The 22129-nt window shown below is 41.1% G+C and overlaps 2 protein-coding genes and 1 non-coding gene across 4 annotated transcripts in view; 1 reads left to right on the forward strand and 2 right to left on the reverse strand.

The window, feature by feature from the left end:
* LOC6537947 (protein Skeletor, isoforms B/C) overlaps positions 1-3386 on the forward strand; it is a 39204-nt gene extending 35818 nt beyond the window's left edge. For both annotated transcript variants that reach the window (XM_015193094.2, XM_002098449.3), the window contains 5 exons: positions 9-223; positions 284-555; positions 621-751; positions 809-972; positions 1032-3386. In XM_015193094.2, coding sequence (XP_015048580.1) covers positions 9-223; positions 284-555; positions 621-751; positions 809-972; positions 1032-1193 — 944 coding nt within the window. In that variant the 3' untranslated portion in view covers positions 1194-3386. The remainder of the gene's footprint in view (positions 1-8; positions 224-283; positions 556-620; positions 752-808; positions 973-1031) is intronic.
* A 201-nt stretch (positions 3387-3587) lies between these two features.
* LOC6537948 lies at positions 3588-3752 on the reverse strand. Its single transcript, XR_005561858.1, has one exon. It is a non-coding gene; the product is annotated as a U1 spliceosomal RNA (small nuclear RNA).
* Positions 3753-5265: 1513 nt separating this feature from the next.
* The window catches only part of LOC6537949 (protein pellino), a 30137-nt gene continuing 13273 nt past the window's right edge, over positions 5266-22129 (reverse strand). The window contains exons 3-10 of the mRNA XM_002098450.4: positions 9727-9819; positions 7085-7316; positions 6546-6737; positions 6280-6468; positions 6115-6213; positions 5904-6057; positions 5663-5840; positions 5266-5590 (exon numbers count right to left, since the gene is read on the reverse strand). Coding sequence (XP_002098486.1) covers positions 5464-5590; positions 5663-5840; positions 5904-6057; positions 6115-6213; positions 6280-6468; positions 6546-6737; positions 7085-7316; positions 9727-9819 — 1264 coding nt within the window. The 3' untranslated portion in view covers positions 5266-5463. The remainder of the gene's footprint in view (positions 5591-5662; positions 5841-5903; positions 6058-6114; positions 6214-6279; positions 6469-6545; positions 6738-7084; positions 7317-9726; positions 9820-22129) is intronic.

The following is a 22129-nucleotide window of genomic DNA, read 5'->3' on the forward strand; positions in this document are numbered from 1 at the left end:
TTCTGCAGTGAGCGGTGATAGGAAGAATGGCGTTACTAGCATCCGCTATAAGCGCCTGCTGCAACCCAATGATGCCATCTACGATGCCCCGATACCCACTGATCGCGATGTGTCGGTCATAGCAGCCATCGGCCCACTTAATGCCCGGAAGGAGGCCAATGCCCACTCGCACACCGCCAGTGATCACAACCAGGACGACATTCGCATCAACTTCTCGGCGAGGGTAGGTTCATTCTTCGAAAATTCCATATAACGATGTATAATAAGTAACTTTAACTTTCAGAACGATCATGCCTGCAAGAGTTCACTGTACGATGTGAAGGACGAGAGTGGACCCAGGCCATGGCCCACGCGCAAGATCGAAGGTGTCAGGAAGTTCCGTGCCAGCATTGGACCCACGGGCGGCAAACGTGGATATACCTCCATTACCGGAGTGCCCTCGTGGGGCATTGCCTGGTATGTGAACGATCTGCTGATCCCTGAAATCACTGTGGAACGTGGCCTGACCTACGAGTTCATCATCGAGGGCGGCAATGATCCTGGTCAACCAGCTAGGTATAAATTCGTACACAAAACCCATTTGATAGACACCATTTACCAGAAACTCTCTTTGAAAACAGATATCATCCGTTCTACATCACGGACTCGCCCGAAGGTGGACTGGGTCAGAAGATGGGTCTCGAAGCGCGCAAACAGAAGGCCTATGCTGGTGTGGAATACGACGAGGATGGCAATGCTATTCCAACTGGAGGTGAGTCCGAATTCAGTCTGTGCTTTTGCCCAACTATATAATTGCCACTTATGTCAGCTGGACGTTATTGCGAGTGGGAGCACCAAACCATTGATAAATCTGCGGAAATCGAGACCTTCGAGGAGTACATGAAAACCTTGGTGTTTAAGTGCGAGGATGGTGAACCAGGTTATCTCAACTGGACGGTACCCACAAATGCTCCAGATGAGCTTTACTATCAGGTGAGAGCGATGTAGGACATCTTATTGTATATCTAATCATAATTCTACTTACCTTGCAGTGCTTTACACATAATAACCTCGGCTGGAAAATAAACGTCGTGGACATGGGCTCCTCCGGTGGATCCAAAGTCAGCAGTCACCAGTTTATTCTATACGGAATTTTCACAGTATTTAGCCTGGTCGCGACACGCCTTCCCATTTTGGGTCACGTACTTGCCTGATAGTGCCAGTATATGGTTTAAATTCTAGATGTCTAGACAGAATCTTCGACAGATGAGGTCCTGAGATCGGAATCCTGATCTGTGCATATCCATTAAAATTACACCATATCCCGCCCAAAATTTACAGCATATCCAAGTTCCAACTTCTCGATACGAATTTATATTTTTTCACACTAAGACGATCGGGAAACTCAACTGTCGAGGATTTTTGGCCACTTGGCGACTTGGCGACTTTCACAACCAGGCTAATATCATCTGAAAAACATATCTTGACAATAATTCGTAAGATGTAAAACTGTTGAAATTGTGTGTGCATGCGTGAGGGCCCACTGTACTGCTACAGTGGGCGTAGAATGGGTGTGGAGCCACGGCCGGAACTTGATCGGTTATTGGCAGTAGATTTTTGTGGCTAGGCAAGCGCGAACTTTTTGTACATTTACGAGTATGGAATTCTACTTTTTTACATGTATACTTATTAAATTTACTTATACATCTACATCTCTAGTACAGTAAAAATTGTAATTTTTCTAGCAACTACTACGAAACCTACAAAGGCATGTAGATACCAGAATCATGTTTAATATGCGGTTCTATAAAAACGTAAGCCGACAATAATAACGCGACACTGCGACAATAAATAAATGATATTGAGTGTGTGTTCAAACGACACACATTAAATATCGAACACATTAATGATTTGGGCTGCAACTGAAGCTCAATGACATTGTACAATAAGAATTATATGGATATAGGAAGGGCAAGATGGGAAGAAATCGATGCAATTTGTATGACAATAAAATCTACACAATTGTGAATTTTGAAAAAGTTTCGCAGACAATACAATACTTTTACACAATTCGAATGTACTAAGAAACTAATGACAAATAAGAAAACTATGTTATTTAATGCTACTGACTACTGTGGTGCTTCTTGTAACGATATTAGATGAAATGTATGTAAATCAAACGCCACGTTTAGAATGGAATACAAGATACCCCTTTGGACGGTATGGAGTTTTTGTTATCAAATGGTTTTCTTGTAACTTTTTTAACTATATTTGCATAATTGGTGTTTTTATATAAGCATGATATATATATATATTCGTATATGTTTACAATAAGCGATATGTTTATAATGGTAACTGAAGCAGAAAGACCCACAACTAAGATGTGCGACAATAAAAAGTGGACAAATAAATAAGCTAGGTACTTCAGTAATATTTGGCAAGATATTGAATATGTAACATTATAAATGATAAATACGCATGAACGGCAAATCTTTTTGATAGTTGTTTGCATTCACTTTGGATTTTGGATAATTCAGAATGAACTGTATAGCCAGAACAAAAAGGATCGACATTTAATGAGCTAATTTACATAAAAGAACTAACTTTTCCTAAGAATATAAATGTATAAAAAGCTATTGGACACTAAAGTTTGTTAAGTTTCTGTTGTTTTTGCTGTCCTTTGTTTCCTTTCCCTATATAAGTTTTCATATTGATGGCCACTATGCTGTAGTAATGTACATTATCGGAAAAAAGATACAGAAAAGTGTAAAGAACCATTAACTACAACAATGGAGAGTTTTGATATTGACATTTGAAATGGTCTGGAGCAGGTTTATAAGTCAAATTGATTTTTGTATAGTTAATGCAGCTAAGCGCACAAAAGTCCAGATAACATGAAAATGATAAGCGAATCGAACGATTTATAAATTAACACTCACCTTTATATTCAATTGATATACATATACATAAATACATATATACATTAAACAAATGGCAAGAATATGACTTTCAAAGAATATCCCAGAATATAAAAATTTCCATGTCGATTATAACTTAACATCTCGTACTTAGATAGCAACATTTTTCTGCATTACCTAACGAAGAACTTTCATTAAAAATAAAAATCGAAATCTCCAATTTAATAAATAGATATGTATGCATGAGTCACAAGCTAAGAGGGTGAGGAGCAAACTAATCCATTTTTAAATGTTAATATACAGACCGCATTAGAGAACCGGCAAAAATCCCAATTGACGATTGCTTGCCATGACAAATGGCCAGTTCAAGTAAATGGTAGAGAATTAAAAGAATGATGTCAATAATAAGAAGCTTCACCTGAAGATAAATCCAAGGGCGTAACAAAAAGATCAAAAACAAATATTCTACAAATAAATTTCTGAAAGCAACGATTTTGTTTTATTTTTAAATGCTGTGGGTGTTTATTCGGGAATTTTGTATAATATATATTATCACTGCAGCTTTTTTGGAATCAACTAGCTACACAAACAGCAAGGATATTGATTTTTTAAAGAATATTTCCCTTATATGGAAATTATTAAAAGTTACTAATTTCTTTTTAGGTTTTATTTTTTAAATTTATTATTAATGTCGGGACGGCGCGAACGCCATTCCCGGCTACCAAAAATTACACGCACGAGTTATTCACATTAGGAATAATCGCAGAGGTCAACTCAGCCGAGGTGCAATGGCCAAGCCTCACTCCGGAGGAACCGCCTTCGTGATCACGGTTAACCTCTACGCCAGGTAAGTATGCTTTTCGCTGCTCGGCAGCAGGGTTTCCATGCCAGAGCGGCCAGAACCAGTTGGGAATTGTAACGAACGCGTGGCGAAATAAGCACCCCTATAAATATGCCACACAAAATTCACAACCATGCGCAATGAGCGTTCGCATTTTAGACCAGCTGAGTTGATATCGAAATGAGGTAAATGTTACGGACAAATATAAAAGAAGTAATAAATATTTGGGATCCTAAATTGTTTAAGTATGCTTTTTAAATCTATTTCTTTATTCCAAGAAAATAAAATCCAGTTGCTACTCAGGAATGTTTTGAGGCAAAAAGGGAAAAGTGTCCCTAGAAAATTTAGAAAATATGAAAAGAAAATTTAAAGAATTTCTTTTGTTGAAACTATTAAATTATTTTTAAATTACTATAGTTAACAAATTATGTTTGATCATAAAAGAGTTTCCATATCCAAATTTGAACCTCCGCCAGAAGTAAAAACGCATATTTAGTTTATGTATTGCTAGAAAGTTTTTATTTTACATTTTGTATTTATTATGAACTATTTTGTTGTTTTGTTTTTGTTTTGCAATGTTGTGATTTGTTAACACACCGCGGCGCAAAATTTCATGAACACACAAATGTGTTTAATGCATACAAAATAATAATACAAATAATCGTAATGTATAATAATAATGTGTAAGATTAACTAACTTAGTAATGTATAATGCGATTTGGGCAGAAAATGATTATCAACATACATAGATCGCTGCAGATATATTTAAACCTATATAGATCTACACATAAGTATGATGCTATCATACTCAATGCGTTCGATTTCGTGATTTCGCCTTTTTTTTATAAGTTATTTGTTGACAGAGTTTTGAAACTGTACATGTTGTTCATACGGTTTTTGTATTTTGTATTTTTACTTTTCTTTATTATTTGTTATTTAGAATAATGCTTTACCATGTTTTCATTTGCTGAAGTTTAATTGTTGCTTATAATTGTGTTAGGTTCTCCTCGATCATTCATCGATCTAAATGTAAGCTCTAGATTTGGTGAGAAATACGTAAATGATGTTTCTGCTCATGGTTTGGTTGCCCGATCCATAGCAATGCTGGGTAGTTGCAATTGATTGCGAATAATTAGGTTCAACGATTACAATTCAATCTTTTGTTTTTGTTTTTACACAATTATACACAATAAATATATCTGCGATGTACATTCGGTCTCAACTTTTACACTTATGCAATTTCAATTAATTCATATGGTTGATGTGTGCTGCTGATCATTGCGTTCGTATGCCTTGCTTTCATAATTTCAAATAATTTTTACATTATACAGTGGGGGAAATCAAACATGAAACATTAACATGCAATTTCGATCGGGGAATGGGGTGTATAATGGGGAGATGAAAGCGGCATTGCTCATTTCGTAATTAATCGCATTGATTTGGTAAACATAATGCAGTAATTATATAGTAGCAATCGAATAATGCAAAACTGTAGCAGCCAGAGACACAACAAATACAACATTTCGCTTCAATTAAATTTGTTCTCCTCTTGTGTTTGTTTAATTCAGTATTCAGAAATTGTTTCCGTTTTCTGTTGCCTTTAAATGTTAATTAATGATAATAAATAAAGCCTAGTTTTAATGCCTGCTTCAAACTTGGACATCTTTCAATTACTACAGTATCTATATAGACGTAAATACATTTGTTAATCCATTATATTTATATTTAATCTAGATTATCCTGGAATATTAACTTTATGTAGCCAGTCGCTCCATCCAAGGGCGTCGCACAGAAGGGACAGACGGCCTGAAATCCGTTGGTGCCGTGAGGTATCTCCACATTGGCCCAGTATCTATAAGATTAGAAGATAAAACCCACAATTAGTAGAGTCATTTCCCAGCCACAACTGGCATCAATCGCTCACTTGACAGTTTTTTCAGTCGCCATGTGTCCGCATGGATTGAACGCGTACGTCGGTGCGCCCACGTCCACATAGAAGGCTGGTTCCAAGCCCATGCACAGGGTGACCACTGGACCGAGTTCCAGGCACATGGGACAACGGCGGGCGCCAGTGTTCTCGTCCTGACCCCAATCGTGATGGCCTGCCAAAGTGCGGGTAGAGTTAGATCATTTGTGCAACAATATCTTGAAACATTACAACATACCCTGGACATGGCCGCAGTTTAAGTACACGTAAGGCTGGTTCACCTGATCCCCAATGTTAACTTTGCGTGGTATAACCAGCGTGTTCAGGCCCACCGGGCACTGTGGACGACCGGCATTAATGGCATCGATAAGTTTCTCCAAATCGTGTTTGGTCTGTAATAAATAAATGGATTATTTCTTTGCACATTGAGGTGCATTTGAGTTACTTACCGGCGAATGCTGCAAGCCTTCGGCGGAACGCCAGAGCAATGTTGCGCCGCAGAGATCAATAAGTGTGCCATCCTGCAGTATGTTGCATTCGTCATAGATCTAGTAGGCAAAGGAAAGCAGGAATTTTAATCAACTGCATTGGGCTGCATTTGAAATTTCACCTACCGGCTGCCCCTTTTGCTGGGCCGAACGCGATTCGCGAAGGCTGAACACATCGCCACCCACGGAGCACTCGCGCCAGAGTCCGCACTTGGCATTGCCGCCACAAAAGGATCCTTTGGGGTGCATAATCAGCACACCGTTGGTGGTCAGGCCATCGATTTCCACATTGTCCTGCCACTTGGTGGCCTTCTCCTGTGCAAGGGAAAATCAAGTTCGAATCTCATTAGAATCAGCAGGAGATTACCGAATGGACACAGCCGCCAACTTACCCCAAGGAATATATTTCTGCTCGAATCGAAGCCGGCGGCGAATATTCTCGCCTTGGCAGGCTCACAGCGGTTGACCAGAATGCGGCAGGCGAACCGAGAAATTGTGCTCTGCATAACCTTGGCATCCTTCTTATCGCCGGGCAGCGTGTCCATCACCACAAAGTCAATGGGTGACTCCGATGAGCGTCCCACCTGGCGGAGAACAGCAACAATGATTAGTCGAGTGTGAGCAATGTGGGGAAATGGGGAAAGAGGAAATGATTAGGCAATATATCACAAAAGTAAATAAATGACGAATATTGGCATTACACTTGTGATGTCAGTCAGGAAGAGATACTTTAGTTGCCACACCACACTGACATCAATATTGAATGTCGTTTTGTGAGACCAGCTCAGGGCCAGAAGTCAACGGAGAAGACCTCTGACCTTCAGGAATGGGGCACCGTTTCTAGCCCTTGGCGGCTCTAATTAGCCAAACAACATTCATCAAAGTCAGACCGTGAAACCGAAGCCCTAAGGGAACCTTTGGGGTGTCTCACCTGAAACATGTCCGTTTCCGTGTCCTCCTTGTACTCCACAATGACCGCCTGGTTGCGTGAGAGTGTGTACGAGATTGAATGCTGATTGGCATCCAGAATGGCCTTCGAGGTCTGTGGCGATTGGACGATGTAGTGCTTGGACCGCTTGACGCCACTCGCCTCCGTCCGCTTGTGGAGCACAAACTTGGAGCGTCGTCGACCGCGATCTCCCTGTGGCAAGTAACCATTGTAGCTGCAACGGGACAGATAGCGTTTTAATATACTGCGAGATACATTTGCTGACAGATGTGGGGCAAGTTGATAAGAGCTGGGCTGGCATGCGGGATTATTGCTTAACTAATATAATTCGTTCGGTTTTGTGGGTCAAGTTCTGCGCCGGCAATATGTTTACACAATTAGTGGGCACAGCACACTTCCCTGCCTCCCTCCTCTCTCCTCCCACAGATAATGACCACTAATAACTCAAAGAATTGCGGGTTAGCTATTTCGTTCTTTTTGCTACATTAGCTAGACCACAAGCCATGCAATTACCCATGGATGTCTGTTCTAATGAATGGATATATTATTGACTCTGGATCGATAGTGTTGATGACTGCAAAATGTGTCTCATTTTGTTAGGGGAACAAACCCGTGGCAGCTGTCCGATCGTTAGAAGTTTGAAAACAAAATGAGCCACACAATTCTGCATTCTAATCTTTACAGATTAACCGGCAAATGTCGCGGCACTAATTTAAGTGTTAATATGTTCAAATGTACCCCTTCAACATTTAGTGCATATTTATGACTTTTAATTTTAAGATTTACCAAAATAGAATAATGAAGCTATAAAAAAAAGCATAGCTTTCTTCATACCGCTTTTTATTAGACATAAAATGGCAATAATAATATTTTATGTGATTTTATTGACAAGCAAGCGTGATTTTGGAAAATACCACTCCTCCGTATTGGTAATAAAACTAGAAATGTAGGAAATTCTCGAGCATCTTTTCCTTTGAAGTGATTTATCCATGAACAATCCACTTTTCGTGCGTGATGTAAAGTTCTCGGAACCGAGGACTAATGAAAAACATAAATCCAATCCATGTTTACAGCCGCGTTTGAACCCGCGGGACATGTTGACCTTTTTGCTTTGTAAATGCGAGGCTACTTAAGTTTTTGGACTTATTCATGCCCACATTTGGCCAGCATTGTGCCTTTCAGTTTGTTAATTGGTGATGTCTCATTTTGATGACAACAATTAAGAGTTTCAGATTTGCTGACAACACTCCAAGTGCTCATATGTGTTAATACGAATCTGACTGGCTTCCTTCGCAGAGGTTTGTGTTCCAGCAGCAATCATCGTCCGGTTGTCTATCATATATCACACACACCGTGACCATGGGGAGAGGGGAATCCTCAATGAGTGACCAGATGACCACATGTTGCTCGGGGCACCAGCATGGTTGTCGTGATAAATGGGGAATTGATGAAGAACTACATAGGGTCTACGCTTCCTAAAAATTTTTTTCCAGCCTCCCGCCGCCGCCTTTGTCCTATGGCCAATTAAAAAGTGTTAAGATAACAAATGCCAACAACAACTGGGACACAAAGAACTTGGGACTGCGGGACTGCAGCTCCAACTCAAAAACGCTTTCGGCTAATGACTCAAGGCCTGGAGACCGAGCGATTCCCGGAGTCTGTGAGTCGCACTTTGGCTGTGAGTCAGCGGCAAAGCATTGCCAATCAGCACAATGTCAAGCGCTTGGTTTGGTTGGTTGGTTGGTTGGTTGGCTCATCCCATCCCGCCCAGTTCGGCCTCCATCAAGATTTACAATCATCCGTCCCAGCTGCTGGCCAGAATCATCAATCTCCGCCGGCGGACCGCTGCGTGGATCAAATTTATGCGTCTAGCTCCATGCTTACACTTAAACTTCTGTAAGCGGCGGATTGAATGGAGCTACATACATTTGACTGATTGGACTGGTGGTCGGTGGAATCGTTGGGTCGTTTAGGTGTGCGAGGTTCGGTCGGAGATCCCATAAAAGTGCAGTGAATCTTAATTTATGAATGCTTGATGGACGATAATGGGATGTCAAAAGAATCTGTTTGGCTGGTGTTGGTTGGATGGTGTCAGATGCAACTGGTTAGCTAATCTGCGAGCTTTGATCTACGAATGCTGAAGTAGGTAATCTGTTTAAGCCGCTTAGATGTTAATCAGCAAAGTGACATAATTCTGGTGTATTACAATGGATTCGACTAATTATAAGATTATCAAAACCACAAGCAACATTTATGTGTTTAAATGCAATCGAAGTCCTTGTTTAGCCTTCATTAATTAAGTTAATTTTCTTGGGATTCTGGGCTCTTGTGTAAATGCGTTCAAGTACACAAGAAAGCGAAAGTAAACTGCAGCAACTGCAATATCTTTATTGACTTGAGTACTTTTGACCTAGCCTTTGTTTCATACTAAATAGCCCTGTAGAAGGCTTAAAATCGAAGAACAGGGAACTCAAAGACTTCAAGTGCCCATCTCAGCACTTGGCAAGCGGGAAACTGAGCCGTATAAAAGCACCTATGTAATTATAGTACAAACAAAGTACTCTACTTCAAGAACTACACATGAATGTGCATTATTGTTATGGCTATTATTTTCTTGGACTCACCCGAGTATCACTAGTTCGCCGTAGCGCAATCGCGGTTTGTCATGACCATCGCCACCGTCTTCAGCCAGTATGGGAGATTCAGTGCCGTCGGTGCTGCAAGTGAAAATGGAATTGAAAATTACATATTTAATGGCAATGCACATGGTTATGGTTTTAGTTGTTTTCGGTAATTCACATAATGCCTGGAAAAGGCTGCAACTGCTCAGCCCATTATATGTTATGCAAGAAAAGGAAAACAATAAAGGAAAAGTTTTCTCAGTTAGCCAAAGGGAACGAAACCAAACAAAACAAGAAGCAAAATGGCAGCAGAAAACTAAAGCAAAACAATTTCAAAGTAAATGCCAAAGAAATTGCTCATTTCCAACATCTCAGTGGCTCACACTTGCCTTGGGAGCGCCTTTCTTTCTATATACTATACATATATAAATTACTCTGCAACTTCTCAGTTTTATAGAATTTCAAATGAGGAAGTGGCTCCGCTCTGTCTCCCCTGCAGTGCAGTGAGCAAATCTTAAGTTTTCTAAAGCCATCAAAATCTAGGATGGATTGTGCATCTTCTCTGCCCAAGCAGCAAGTTCCTTTTCTGCCAGTGTAATTGGTTTTCCCTTGGAAGTCTTAGGAGTGTGTCACCTTCCATCCTGCCTCAAATTACTGCACCAAGATCGACAACTTGTAGGTAATCGCATAATTAGAGGGTTAATTATAGCCCAAAAATCCTGGAAAATTGCGCCCAATAACGACTTTCTCATTAGCATGTATGTGAGATGTGAATGTGTGTCCCGGTTTATTTTTATTACATCTAATACACGTTTCGTTGGCTATTTTTTCGGGCACATCATAAACTTATTTACGGCAATCTAATAAACCAGCTTGGCGCCGGTGCACGCCCACTCACAAACATGGCAAATGGATTCCTTTTTTTAATGTACTCTACCGGTGGAGGTGCCAAAGGGGCAGGTGGGGTACCAGGAAAGGGGAGGGGTGGAGGGTTGGTGGTGCATGGTGGGGCTGCTTTGCTGCTGGGGTTGCATTGATTTTTGCTCGCTGCATTTAAACTTGCTCCCCTTTTGCGTGGGCTGAATGGGCGCCATGAAAGGGGGTGGCTCTTGAAAATGTGCACTGCAGACAGAATTTCAGTGGGGGCAGTGGGTTTCAGTTGGGAGGTGGTGGCGTGGTATGGTGCACCACCCAGACTGTGGACGCGTTGCAAGGTGAAATGGCAAATGCTCATCACTCTCGCCCTGTCTGCTGACTGCTGGCTGCTCTCTGTTTGCTGGCTTCAAATTAGCGCTGCAACGTTGTTTAGATATGTACAGACATACATATCTTCCGACTTGATGTACAGTCCTGTCTATGAGCTCTGGACAGCTTGGCATCAGCATTTGGCATTCGGAGCTGGAGTGTTGGCCAACACGAAGTTATACTTAATCAACTGACAGATATATTAAGCTGCGTGCTGCCACAAACAGCTCGGTTTAAAACAAAATATGAATAAGTTTGAGCTGAATTTTTTTCAACAGGCTCAGAGCTAAGGAATACCATTATATTAGTGACTTTAATTAGGCGACAGTTACTACCCGAACAATGGGACCACCCACCCGGTAGCAGCATTCGAGAATAAACTGGGTTAAATTGATTAAGCTTGGCCTGATTAATAATAATGAAAGTTTGTCATTTGACTGCTCTCCAAATTGAATTCAATTAACAAACAAACTTTGGGGGGGAAACAAAGGCAAACAAAAAATTCGAGATGTGATCATTATTGGAATCGGAGTAAATATTTACACAATATGCGTGTAGCCATGAGAAAAGTCCCACAATCCCCCAAACAACTATTCATCCATCTATAGCCATCATCATATTGCTCAACATTCAATTGAAACATTTTCCCTTTTTCGGTACGATTCCCTTTAGAGTATGGTGGCGAGAATTCATTAACAAATCGCATAAATCTTGATTATTTGATACAACAGTTTTGAGGGTTTTACAACCACCATGCCACATGCCCCGTGCCCCATTATTTGCGTGACTACTTCACATGCAATCAGCTGTGCTCTCTGCCATCAAGGAATCAAAGAACTTATCGATTTTCAACGGCAACATGCCACTATTTGCATACATTTCAATTTCAAAACTAAACTAAACCAAGCACATTACGACAGGCCAACCAAAAAAGCTGGCAAAAACCAGGAGTACATTGAAAGTACTGCCATGAAAAAAAAAATCACGTACACATGTAGCAAAAAGGGGCATCCATGAGATACGATATCTTTGATGGCGCGACCCCCGAGTTTGTTCTGGTATTTGCATTTGTATCTGTATCTGTATTTGTATCTGAATCTGTATCTGTATCTGCGGTGCCGGCTTCGGTTTTGAACTTTTGCTGTTGTTTAGGGAAATCAATTTTGGTTTTCGCTGCACTCAAAAAAATCACGGTCTTTTAAATGGTAATAGGAAAAGAGCTAAGTGACATATTAAAACCTAAAGAAATTGTATTAAAATGTTCTTAAAAAGTATTGGTTATATTTTCATGGTTCTAGATCGTTATTTATTTGCAGTGTATAACTGCAGCTGGTATTTGTGTGGAAATGGGCGTAAAAGTGTGCTCCATTATACGTAGTTACCTCCCCGTTGCATGACAGTGCCCTCAAAGCATCGATTTTCGCCTGTTTGCCTTGCATGCAAATGCAAGCTAGCAGCCCAGAACGAGACCCATAGTTTGGCCGACACAATCGCATTACAATAAATTTTCAAACTAACGCAAAGGGCAAACGATTGCATGCTAAAAAGTGCAGCAGGATCCCCTGAAACAACCAAACAACCGCCATCAAGGGTAGGGCTCCGAAATCAGGGCAACCGAGCTGAGTTGACCATAGGCACTGGATGTGCCACCATTGGGTGCAACCGCAACGGTTTAATGTCACGGGGTCGCATCGCAGCTTATGCAAATTAATTTGATTATTACACCAAAGTAAGCCACGTATGTACATACATACATATGTATGTATGCATTCGTTGCACTCATTTGATTAGCCCAGGTGAGCACTCGCAAGGCTTTTAGCGTCTGGCTGCACCTCTAATTGAGTTTACCGCGGGGTCTGCGGATGACAGGGTCCAAATGTGTGAAGTGCAACAAGCGACAGGCAGCGAGAGTCGAAAGGTCAGCGGGAATGGAAACACAGAAATCAATTGTGCAGAGGGGGAATCGAGGTGTATTCGGATGTACATTAACCTTTAGTGAAGTCAGTGGTATTCCTAACTTACAGTTGCCAACTTTATTTAAACAGTATCTTATTATCCAATCACTGCTTAACTTGAAATATCCCATGAAAAATGAATCACTGCTTAGCTTGAAATATGCCATGAAAAATGAACTTCTTTAACATTAATTTGCTTACAAATCGAATAAGCTTCTGCGACGCAACTTATTGTAGTTCGTTAGGAACATGGCCGTAATACATCCACCCTCATTTGCAGCGTTGTGGTAAACCAGCAAAGTAGGGCCATAACTCAGTGCGACAACGATAGCGAAACTTTAAAAATAACATTCTGCGGGCAAAGTTTTCGATCAAATTCGGTTGGCTGTTCCCCAGCACCAAATGGCAGATGCAGCTGCTTCTTCGTTTGCTCCAGATTCTCGGTGTGGCAACAGGGGACATGGCTCACTATATTTATAACTTTCATAAATCTCTGAGTTTGCCTGTCGTCAACACAGCAGAGGAGTAGTGAATGGAGCAAAGTATGAGGAGGGTTGGCTCTATTTACATGCGGCGACAGTGGCGAAGAAGATGTGTAGTTGAAGAGCAGAAATAGATAGTTGCACTTCTTGTTCATCCGTAGCATTTGAAATTTGAGTAGGGTGCAGAAGTGCTGGTGGCAGAATATTCAAACTGCAGTGTCGCCCCTCGAGTGTCATGCCAAATAAATGCAAGAACCAGCAAAGTGCAATGGCAGATTAAACAATAAGCAGCAGGGAAACAATGGCAGCCACACACACTCACACACAAGCACACACAACACACACAACACACACACTCTCAGGTGAGACGACACTTTTTTTGCGCAGGTAAGAGCAGGTGTTTCGTTACCATATTTTATGGTTAAATTTGCGGTCTGTGCTTCGGTTAGCTGATGGGCGAAATGCCGGGCTCTTCTCATGCTTCCCATGCCCATTCACATGCCGTGGATGTATCTGTATCTGAGTTCTTGTATCTCACTATTCGTATTCGTATTCGTATCTGTATCCATATCCGCATCTGTATCTGTATATGTATCTGTATCTGTATATGTGCACATGTCTCTGCCACACAGCTGTTTGCATTTCAAGAATGAAACTCTCATTGAGACAACTTCAAAAAACATTCACGAAAAAAACTCGTTTTGCCAGCGAAATTCAAGCCCAAAGAATGGCCAAAAGAGAGCATCCAAATTGCGGAGCATACAAAATAAGCAAGCCAAGTAAAATGTATACACATAAGCACTATACGCGCATATTGTTAAGCAACAAATTATCCATAAAACTAGCTCACAAACTTGCAAGAACGATCTTTGAAGTGCAAGCATAAGGAGATGTGTACTTGCATCACAATATAAGTATAATATAAGTATCCATTAGAATCCAAGCTCCACTAAATATCTTCTAAACTGAAAGTGTACAGCTCGCAGGACTGTGTATCTTTGAGATACAACTTATTGTAAGCGGCCGACAGGGTCAAAGTGTTTGTGGGTCTGGGCTGGGTTTTTTAGGCCTTGTTAGCGGCGTCTCACTAATTCCATTTATGCAAATTGCCACTCGTCAATTTCTTAACCACTTTTCTTTAAACGCAAACGCCCGGCTGGAAAAAACAACAAAGCTAGCTCTTTCTTTGCCTCACAGTCGCTTTTTAGTTTGTTACATAATCGGCAGAAAGTTCATTTCAAAGCTTGTTTGGTGTCGTTGGTAGTTTGGTTTGCTTTATATTGTATTGTATTTTTTCCACAAAAAACACATGTCTAAACTGAACAATGGAACTTATACTTTTTTGTCCGGCACTGCTCCCTGATCTTGCCAGTTTTTTGGTTTTTTTTTTTGGTTTTTTGTTTGCCTATGCAGCGGCACGTCTCGAACAATATTTTTGCCATCGGCTTGCCTTTCCCAGCTGCTTTTTTGGCAAACAAATTTGCACTACTCCAGCACCCCGACGACCAAAACAAAGCTGACTAAAATTAAACAAACAAACATCAAAAAAAGTGTATTTGGTTTACTTGGCAAAGGCAATCGTCTGAGCTGCTCTTGAGCACGCTTTTTAAAAGACTCTTTGCAAAAAGAAGTATGCTGAATGTTTTAAGTCTTTCAAACTAATATAAATAAAAAGCATTTATCTATAAATCCAATTATTTTGTAGGCCTATCATAAACTAACTCTATATAAAATTTCTGGTTATAAATAAAAAGTTGCGACAACGAGATTGCCACTGAGGAAGTTAGACATCTTATCTTAACTTGACATATATAGAAAATTGTATTTTCCTTTATTTATGGTTAGCTTTTAGTTTGAATCGCTGCAAACTTCTATTGGCCGAAAAGAGTATTTTCGGAACCTTTGATCGTTTGCGTGGCTAGATTTCCTTAAGCTTCGGCTGCATTATGTTTCTATGTTTATGGATTTTTCTCTGCCGACTGACAGTAGTATTCGTTTTTAGTTTTTACCCTCCATTCGTGCATCTTTTCCCCTCGTTTTTTGTCTAAAAATAAAAAAAGAGCACGCGGAGTGCCAAGATGGAGAACCAACCCATTTCCATTTCGCTTTTCATTGGTGGAGTGTTTCTATTTCTGCACTAGCCTCCATTACCAAGTAGTCTGCTCCGATTTGGAGCATTGTTTTGTCTCACTTTTGGACTCGTCGTTGGCTGGGATGCATTAGTTTTGTGGCAACATAAAAACCGAACTGCTTCCATCACCGCCACACTGCAGTTTGTCATCTTGATGAAAGCATGAATATGCTAATTTCTTCGTTTTTTTTTTTACGAGCAAAACGTCATTATCGCTCGCGTTGCTTTCAGCAATTTTAATAAACAAATGCCAAGTGCTGGGTTGAGCTGGGCACGACTTTTTGCTGGCAGTATGCGTGATTATAAAACTAATGACAAGCTTATAGATAGTAGTAATAAACAGTGGAGAATGAAGGGAATGATATTTGCCTACTCGACTATAGAAACCATTCTCCCATTCTCCCATCATCATCATCGTCAGCATCAACATCACCATCTTCTCAATAGATGGCATTTAATTATTCTGCCCAGCTAAATGGATCTGGGAACGGTCAGCAAAACACGCTGGAGTACTGCATGTGCCAGAACCATTTCATCATCTATTCTTTTAGCTCTGTGTATATGATGTCATGGGTTAAATACTATGATATGCACTTTTTGTTTTGCGATAACACTTTTGGACTTTGATAAGAAGCTAACTTAGCAGTGGGTGAACTTCAAAGATGCTATGTAGTATATAGTATCTTTAGCATTTCGAAATGAAACCAATGAGTTTCACTGGGTCTTTAAGCTGATTCACTTACTTTACGACTTTATGACTAAACCATTGTTTGGTATTCCCACTTCATTTTCAACAACCATTTTCGAATTTCTCGTCATAAATGGCCACAGGTTGTTAAACTCATTAGCACCCAAAAAAATAATAGAAGGGAAGAATAAATCATCCGCAAAGAGAAAACAAGTAATAGTAATAGAAACAAGACCAGACTAGATGCTACCCTTGCTAAAATGTACGTAAACTGGTTTGTACATTAATTATATTACATTTACATTACAAATTTGTTGGTATATAATTGTAACAATTATGTCTAGACACTCTTCACTGCCAACTGTGTATTTATGGCACTCTTCATGCCACTTGCCGTATTCCAGGGTATTTGCATGTGCAGCCCCACAGGCGAAACGAAATCGCAGCTAGTTTGATGGGGCATTAAGTTATTTCTACCGCTGCGTGTGGGCGGTTCCTCTGGCGGTCCGTTGTTGGTCGGAAAGCGCTTAATTATGTAGGCCCTCCTTCACTACACAATTCCCCTCTAAACTGCTTCGAAATGGCCCAACAAACCCAGCAACAACACAGCACGCCTCGGCCTAATGAGCAAACGGAAATTGAAACTTTTTGGCGCTGTTTAAATAAGCATTTAAACAAAAAGTGACATAATTTGGCCAAATGAAAAGCGAGAAAAAAAATGTGTGTGTGGAAAAACAAAAGCGTTACATTGCAGGTGCGAAAGCAAACGCAGCAGTAAGAAAGCTGAAGAAAAGCAAAGAAAAAGTTATGAAAATAGTCGACACAGATGCGTGACTAAAATCGTTATGACATAATAAACACATCGAGCCACAGCAAGGAAATAAAGTAACTAAACCAAGCTATCGCCTATTTTATAACAATAAATAAATCTAAATGGAAGGTTCATTCATTTCCCAAGAGTTGTCTATAAATTCTATTTATGAAAATCCAAACAAGTAAATTGGAAATAGGGAATAGGGCAAAACTGGCACACAATTATCTGACAAGCCATTATCAATCGATCGTCAGTCTATTGACCCATATAAATGGCTCAGTTCCCCACTCCCCAGAGTTCATTTGGAAGAACCTACATTTGCTCAATGCTCAACTAATCGTAGATCAATCATTAGAGCGGCAAGAACCTTTCGATACCCTTACTTTGTGGCATTACCCATAAGCTATAATTCCGATAAGGTAATCCCGCAAATGAAATGGAGCTCCAGTAATGGAACTTAAATGCTCACATATGGAGTTACTCATAGAATCGGGATTACACCATAGAAGACAGAAGATTTCCCTTTTATTACCACTTAAAATGGGATTTCAGTGATCTCTAAAATGACACTAAACATATTGATTCTGAAAATAGTTGTGCTTATAAAGCTACTTTACGTGCCTTTTATGTACTCGACGCTATCAATCACCTTTAATTACCCAACTCTAATGAACTCCTGACATCTGCTAGAGTATCTCCAGATCGGTGCTCTAGAAATAGTATTCCGTTTCCATTCGAATGCAGTACCTCCCCATTTTCGAGGCACCTTCTTAGCAGTCGATTTCTTTGTTGTCTGCTGCAATGTGTGTGGCTGGTTTATTTTTGGCCTTTATCTTTTTTTTTTTTGGTTTTTTGTTTCGTTCCTGTTCTGGTGCTCTGAACATGCCCAAGCAGCCACGCATCCATCCATCCGTTGGATCGCATCGGATCGAATCGAAACGAATCGAGTCCATTCCATTGCCCATTTGGATCCCCCGAAAGAATGACTCTATTTTTGGCAGCACTCTAAGATTTATGATCAAACGTCTGCCACTCCGACAGTCGATTTAGCTCACTTTTCAGTCGGCCATGTTTACACACACACACACTTTAATTGCCGGCCAGCGGAGAGGAACAGCGGCAACACGACAGGAAATACTCGGCCGGTTTTCAAATTGGCTATTTCTTTCTGACCAGGCCCGGCACCGCAGCTCCAAAGCTCCGCAGCTCCGAGCGATGGCTCTCTGGCCATAATCAAGGCAATTTAATAATATGTTACGCTGCACACAATTTCACCTGCAAGCGCAACCGCCACTCCAAACCATTCAAAGCAAAAAAAAATAAAAAAAAAAGTATAAAAAAAGAGGAGTTACCTCTGCGATCTTCTTCTGGCAGCAACGAAAATTGCAATTTGCTACAAAAATTATGCGTTGTGCGTACCAAAACTCCCATACAAAACTATTAGCCGAGAATAAAGTCGAAAAACAAAAGAGAAAAAGGCGGGGGATCAATAAAACTTTAGACATGATGTACGTGACACACGAAGTGCTGATCCAGCGCAAAGAGAATATGCGAATCTGCGCATTAGAAAAAGGTCTTTGAATCGCAAAATTAAATAAAACTAATAAAAAGCGGCGAAACGTCATGGCAACAGCAACATCCCCATACACATCCACAACAAAAAGCTGCAACAGCAAAAGCAGCAGCTGCATAAAGGGCAACACTTGGCTCGTCGATGTGGCTGTTGGGTAGCAATTTTGCACGTAATTCGTCACGTAGCTGGCTGTTGTTGCTGTTGATTATGCATTGAAAATGTTCCAGCCAGCAAACAATCTGCATGGCCAAAACGCAGACACAGCCGACCCAGTGGAGCATGGGCTTCCAGGAGTGCGGTGGTGTGGCATGGAGTGGAGTGGATGGCAGGAGGAGGAGCAGCGAAAGGAAAATAAGGCACTGGCACCTGGGGGAAAAGAAAACCCATCGAAAAATACACCTTGAGAATCAGTTCAAAATGTTATCATTTATAATATGATTTGGTTTAGGATATGATCTCAATTCTAACCAAGTTTAAGTTTCCTCCTGAACCCACTCTTGATTTAAAGCGCGCTCATTAATCATGCAACTACTAAGCAATTGGATGACTCAACAGCTCGTTTTTCTCTCAGTGCAGGCAGAGGAAAAGAGCGGGAGAGATGCCAGCTGCTTGTTGATTGCCGGCCGCAGGCGAAACTATGAAAATGCAGGCGCAACAACAACAACAACGGCAACAATCAACATTCACCAATTAATGTTAAATTGAAATGAAGCCATAAAATGGCCAAGGCAAATGTATTGCCCGACCACGCCCACAGGCCAAGCTTACGCCCCCCGATCAGCACCGCCAGTTCAATGACATTTCGCCCAAGTTTCGATTGACATTTCGAACGAAATCGATATGCGACAATGGGCCACAGCTTTTTTCCATTCCATAACATTGAAGCCATCGCAAAAACCGAAATTCAAATCAAAATCTAAAGCTCGAATTATGTCAATCAACCCGGGCTCAACTACGTACGTAGATGGCAGAGCAGAGCAGAGCAGAGCAGTCGGATGTCAAAGGTCACAGACCAAAAAGCAAACACATAATGGACAGAAAGCGTGCAGTTTTGGGTCAGACACGGCATGACCTCCAATCTCCGATTCCAGCGAAAATCCCCACCAAAGGAGAAGAATGGGGAGCCACTAAGCGAGTGTGCGTGAATATTGATTCGTAGATTGGTTGTAGGTAGTTGGTTGTTGGTAGTTGGCAGTTGGTTGTTGGTAGTTGGCTGTTGGTAACCATAGGTTTAGGTATAGCATTGTAACTTCCGTTACCTCCGGATTATACAAGCCAATCATCAAGGGCTATCGATTGCCCGGGAAAAGCATCATTACGCTGATTGCCCCTATCGATGGAAGAGAGGTTCTGTTTCCACTGTACCCCCCGCACAAATGAACCGTCAAGTTGGCTGAATCACATTTAATGTGTTCCGTTCCTTACAATTATACCTGTCGCTCGCATTTCTCCGTACTTACGCTATGCTAATAATTAATTGGAAATCGTTGCCCAGCGCAACTCCTAAGCACCGAGTAGGGTATAATTTCCTCGAATATCCATCAAAGGTACTATGAGTACGAGTATATGAATCGAATAAATGTCCCATTCGTCATCGGAAGTCCGCAGGCGGCACAAACATTCAGACTTTCGGTACGCACCTAAGTATATGTTTATTTTAATATCAAGTGCTCCTTCTCCTCCCTCCCTCCTCCTTGCCCACCTCCACCTCCACCTCCCTAAGCCCACCCACTCTCGGCCCCTTTGAGAAGCCCCTCCAGCTGGCTGTTTTGTAACAACAAGCGCTGGCAAAACAGTTGTTGCCAGTTGCCAGGCCAACTGTGCCGATTATGTCACCGAGCTGTATGGGTTAAAGAACAGCCCCCCAACCACCTAACCACCTAACCCCCATTCCCTATTCCACCCTCCATTCCTGCAGAGGTTCCTCCTCCAACCACTCGACCACTTCTTGCATCCCGCGTTTATCATTATTACGTGTTCTGTGGCATTTGTCGTCTGGCTTGGTTGCTTGCCTCTTTTGGCCGGGTTCTCTGCGTCGTCGTCGTCGTGGCTCGTAAGCTGGCTTATTTCTGTTGACATGTCGAGAGATCTCGGGCCAGGCAACGCGAATGTGCAATGGAGCTGTCAGGCTAACCGATCGAGATTTAAATTATTTTCGACAAGTCTTGCTCGCCGGTTTGACTGTTTGACGGTTCGACGTCTCTTAAACCCAAATAAATGTTTCTTTTTCAGTTTTCAAGGCCTCACAAAACTAGAGTACACTGAACACTATGCCTTAGTTTCTTATAAAATATTATATATATAAAATATAATTTATATTTTACGACACCTGTACCGTTAAGTTTAAAATCCTGCCATTGTGCGCTTAACTGGGCTTATACCTCGCTTTTGCCTTTGGTGACTTAAAAGCGACATGTGAGAAATGGCTTTTCGAGCTGTCTGAAACCGTTAATCGTAAAATGCCCGGTTTAATGCCAAAAAAGCTGTGACATCCCTCCAGATCCCAAAGCAAAATGCAGATGTCAAAGGGCAACTCGCTAAGCGGCAGAGCAGAAATTTAATTGTTGAGAAATGTTTCGAGCCGCCCTTTCTGATGGTACGACCACGACCCCAATTCGGGGGGCATGTGCCCTTGTTTGGCATACATATGCCACACCACACCATGCCACACACTATATGTATATGTATATGTATAATGTATGTAAGGTTGCTGCTGTTGTTATTTCAATTTTGCTAATGCAACAAACGCTGCTCAGTTCCGTTCTAGTTTCCAAGTTTCCAGTGGGGTGGCAACCGCCCACTGAAAACTCCAACTGATTTGGAAACGAAATGCCAAGAATTTGTCGATTCGATTACGTTGAGTGAGTGCCCAAAGGTTATCCATCAAAGAGTGTACGTATAATGCAGGAAAACCCACCATTAGTCAAATTTACCAACGGCGCACTTTCAATTTTAGTTTTTCCAACCCCTCCCCCCTTTTCTTTCGTTCGCTTTTGGCCCCAACAATTTGGAACGGATATTGGCGCAAAACTTTTATAGCTGCAAGTCGTGCTTACGTCCACATGTAAGAAGTAAATATGTTTATGAACACACACTATGCACACACACACTGATAAGTTTCGCGCGCAAAGTTGTTAAATTTTGGGTGGGTTTCTATTCCGTTTCCGTTGCGCCACAAACACGTAGGATCTTATCAACGGAAGTGGGGTACTTTTAAGCGAGAATTCCGCTGCCAAGCCATAAATTTTCGACCTTCGCACATTATTTTCAAGGCTGGCCAGTTAACCCAAATATTTTCACAAATGGCATTGACAATTTCCACCGCCACGAACATTCTAATGTATGGGCTAAAACACATTTTAAAGCTATAAATACTCCATAAAAAAAACCAATGAACCTTTTTCCAAATACTGCTCATTAATGGCGAAAGAGGTATTAGCAAGCATAAAAAAGAATAACAATATTTATACTTCTAAAAATAAGACTAAGCTTTATATGTTGCTCATCACATCGTAGAA

This window comes from Drosophila yakuba, chromosome 3R (genome assembly GCF_016746365.2).
Source record: "Drosophila yakuba strain Tai18E2 chromosome 3R, Prin_Dyak_Tai18E2_2.1, whole genome shotgun sequence".
Classification (NCBI taxonomy): domain Eukaryota; kingdom Metazoa; phylum Arthropoda; class Insecta; order Diptera; family Drosophilidae; genus Drosophila; species Drosophila yakuba.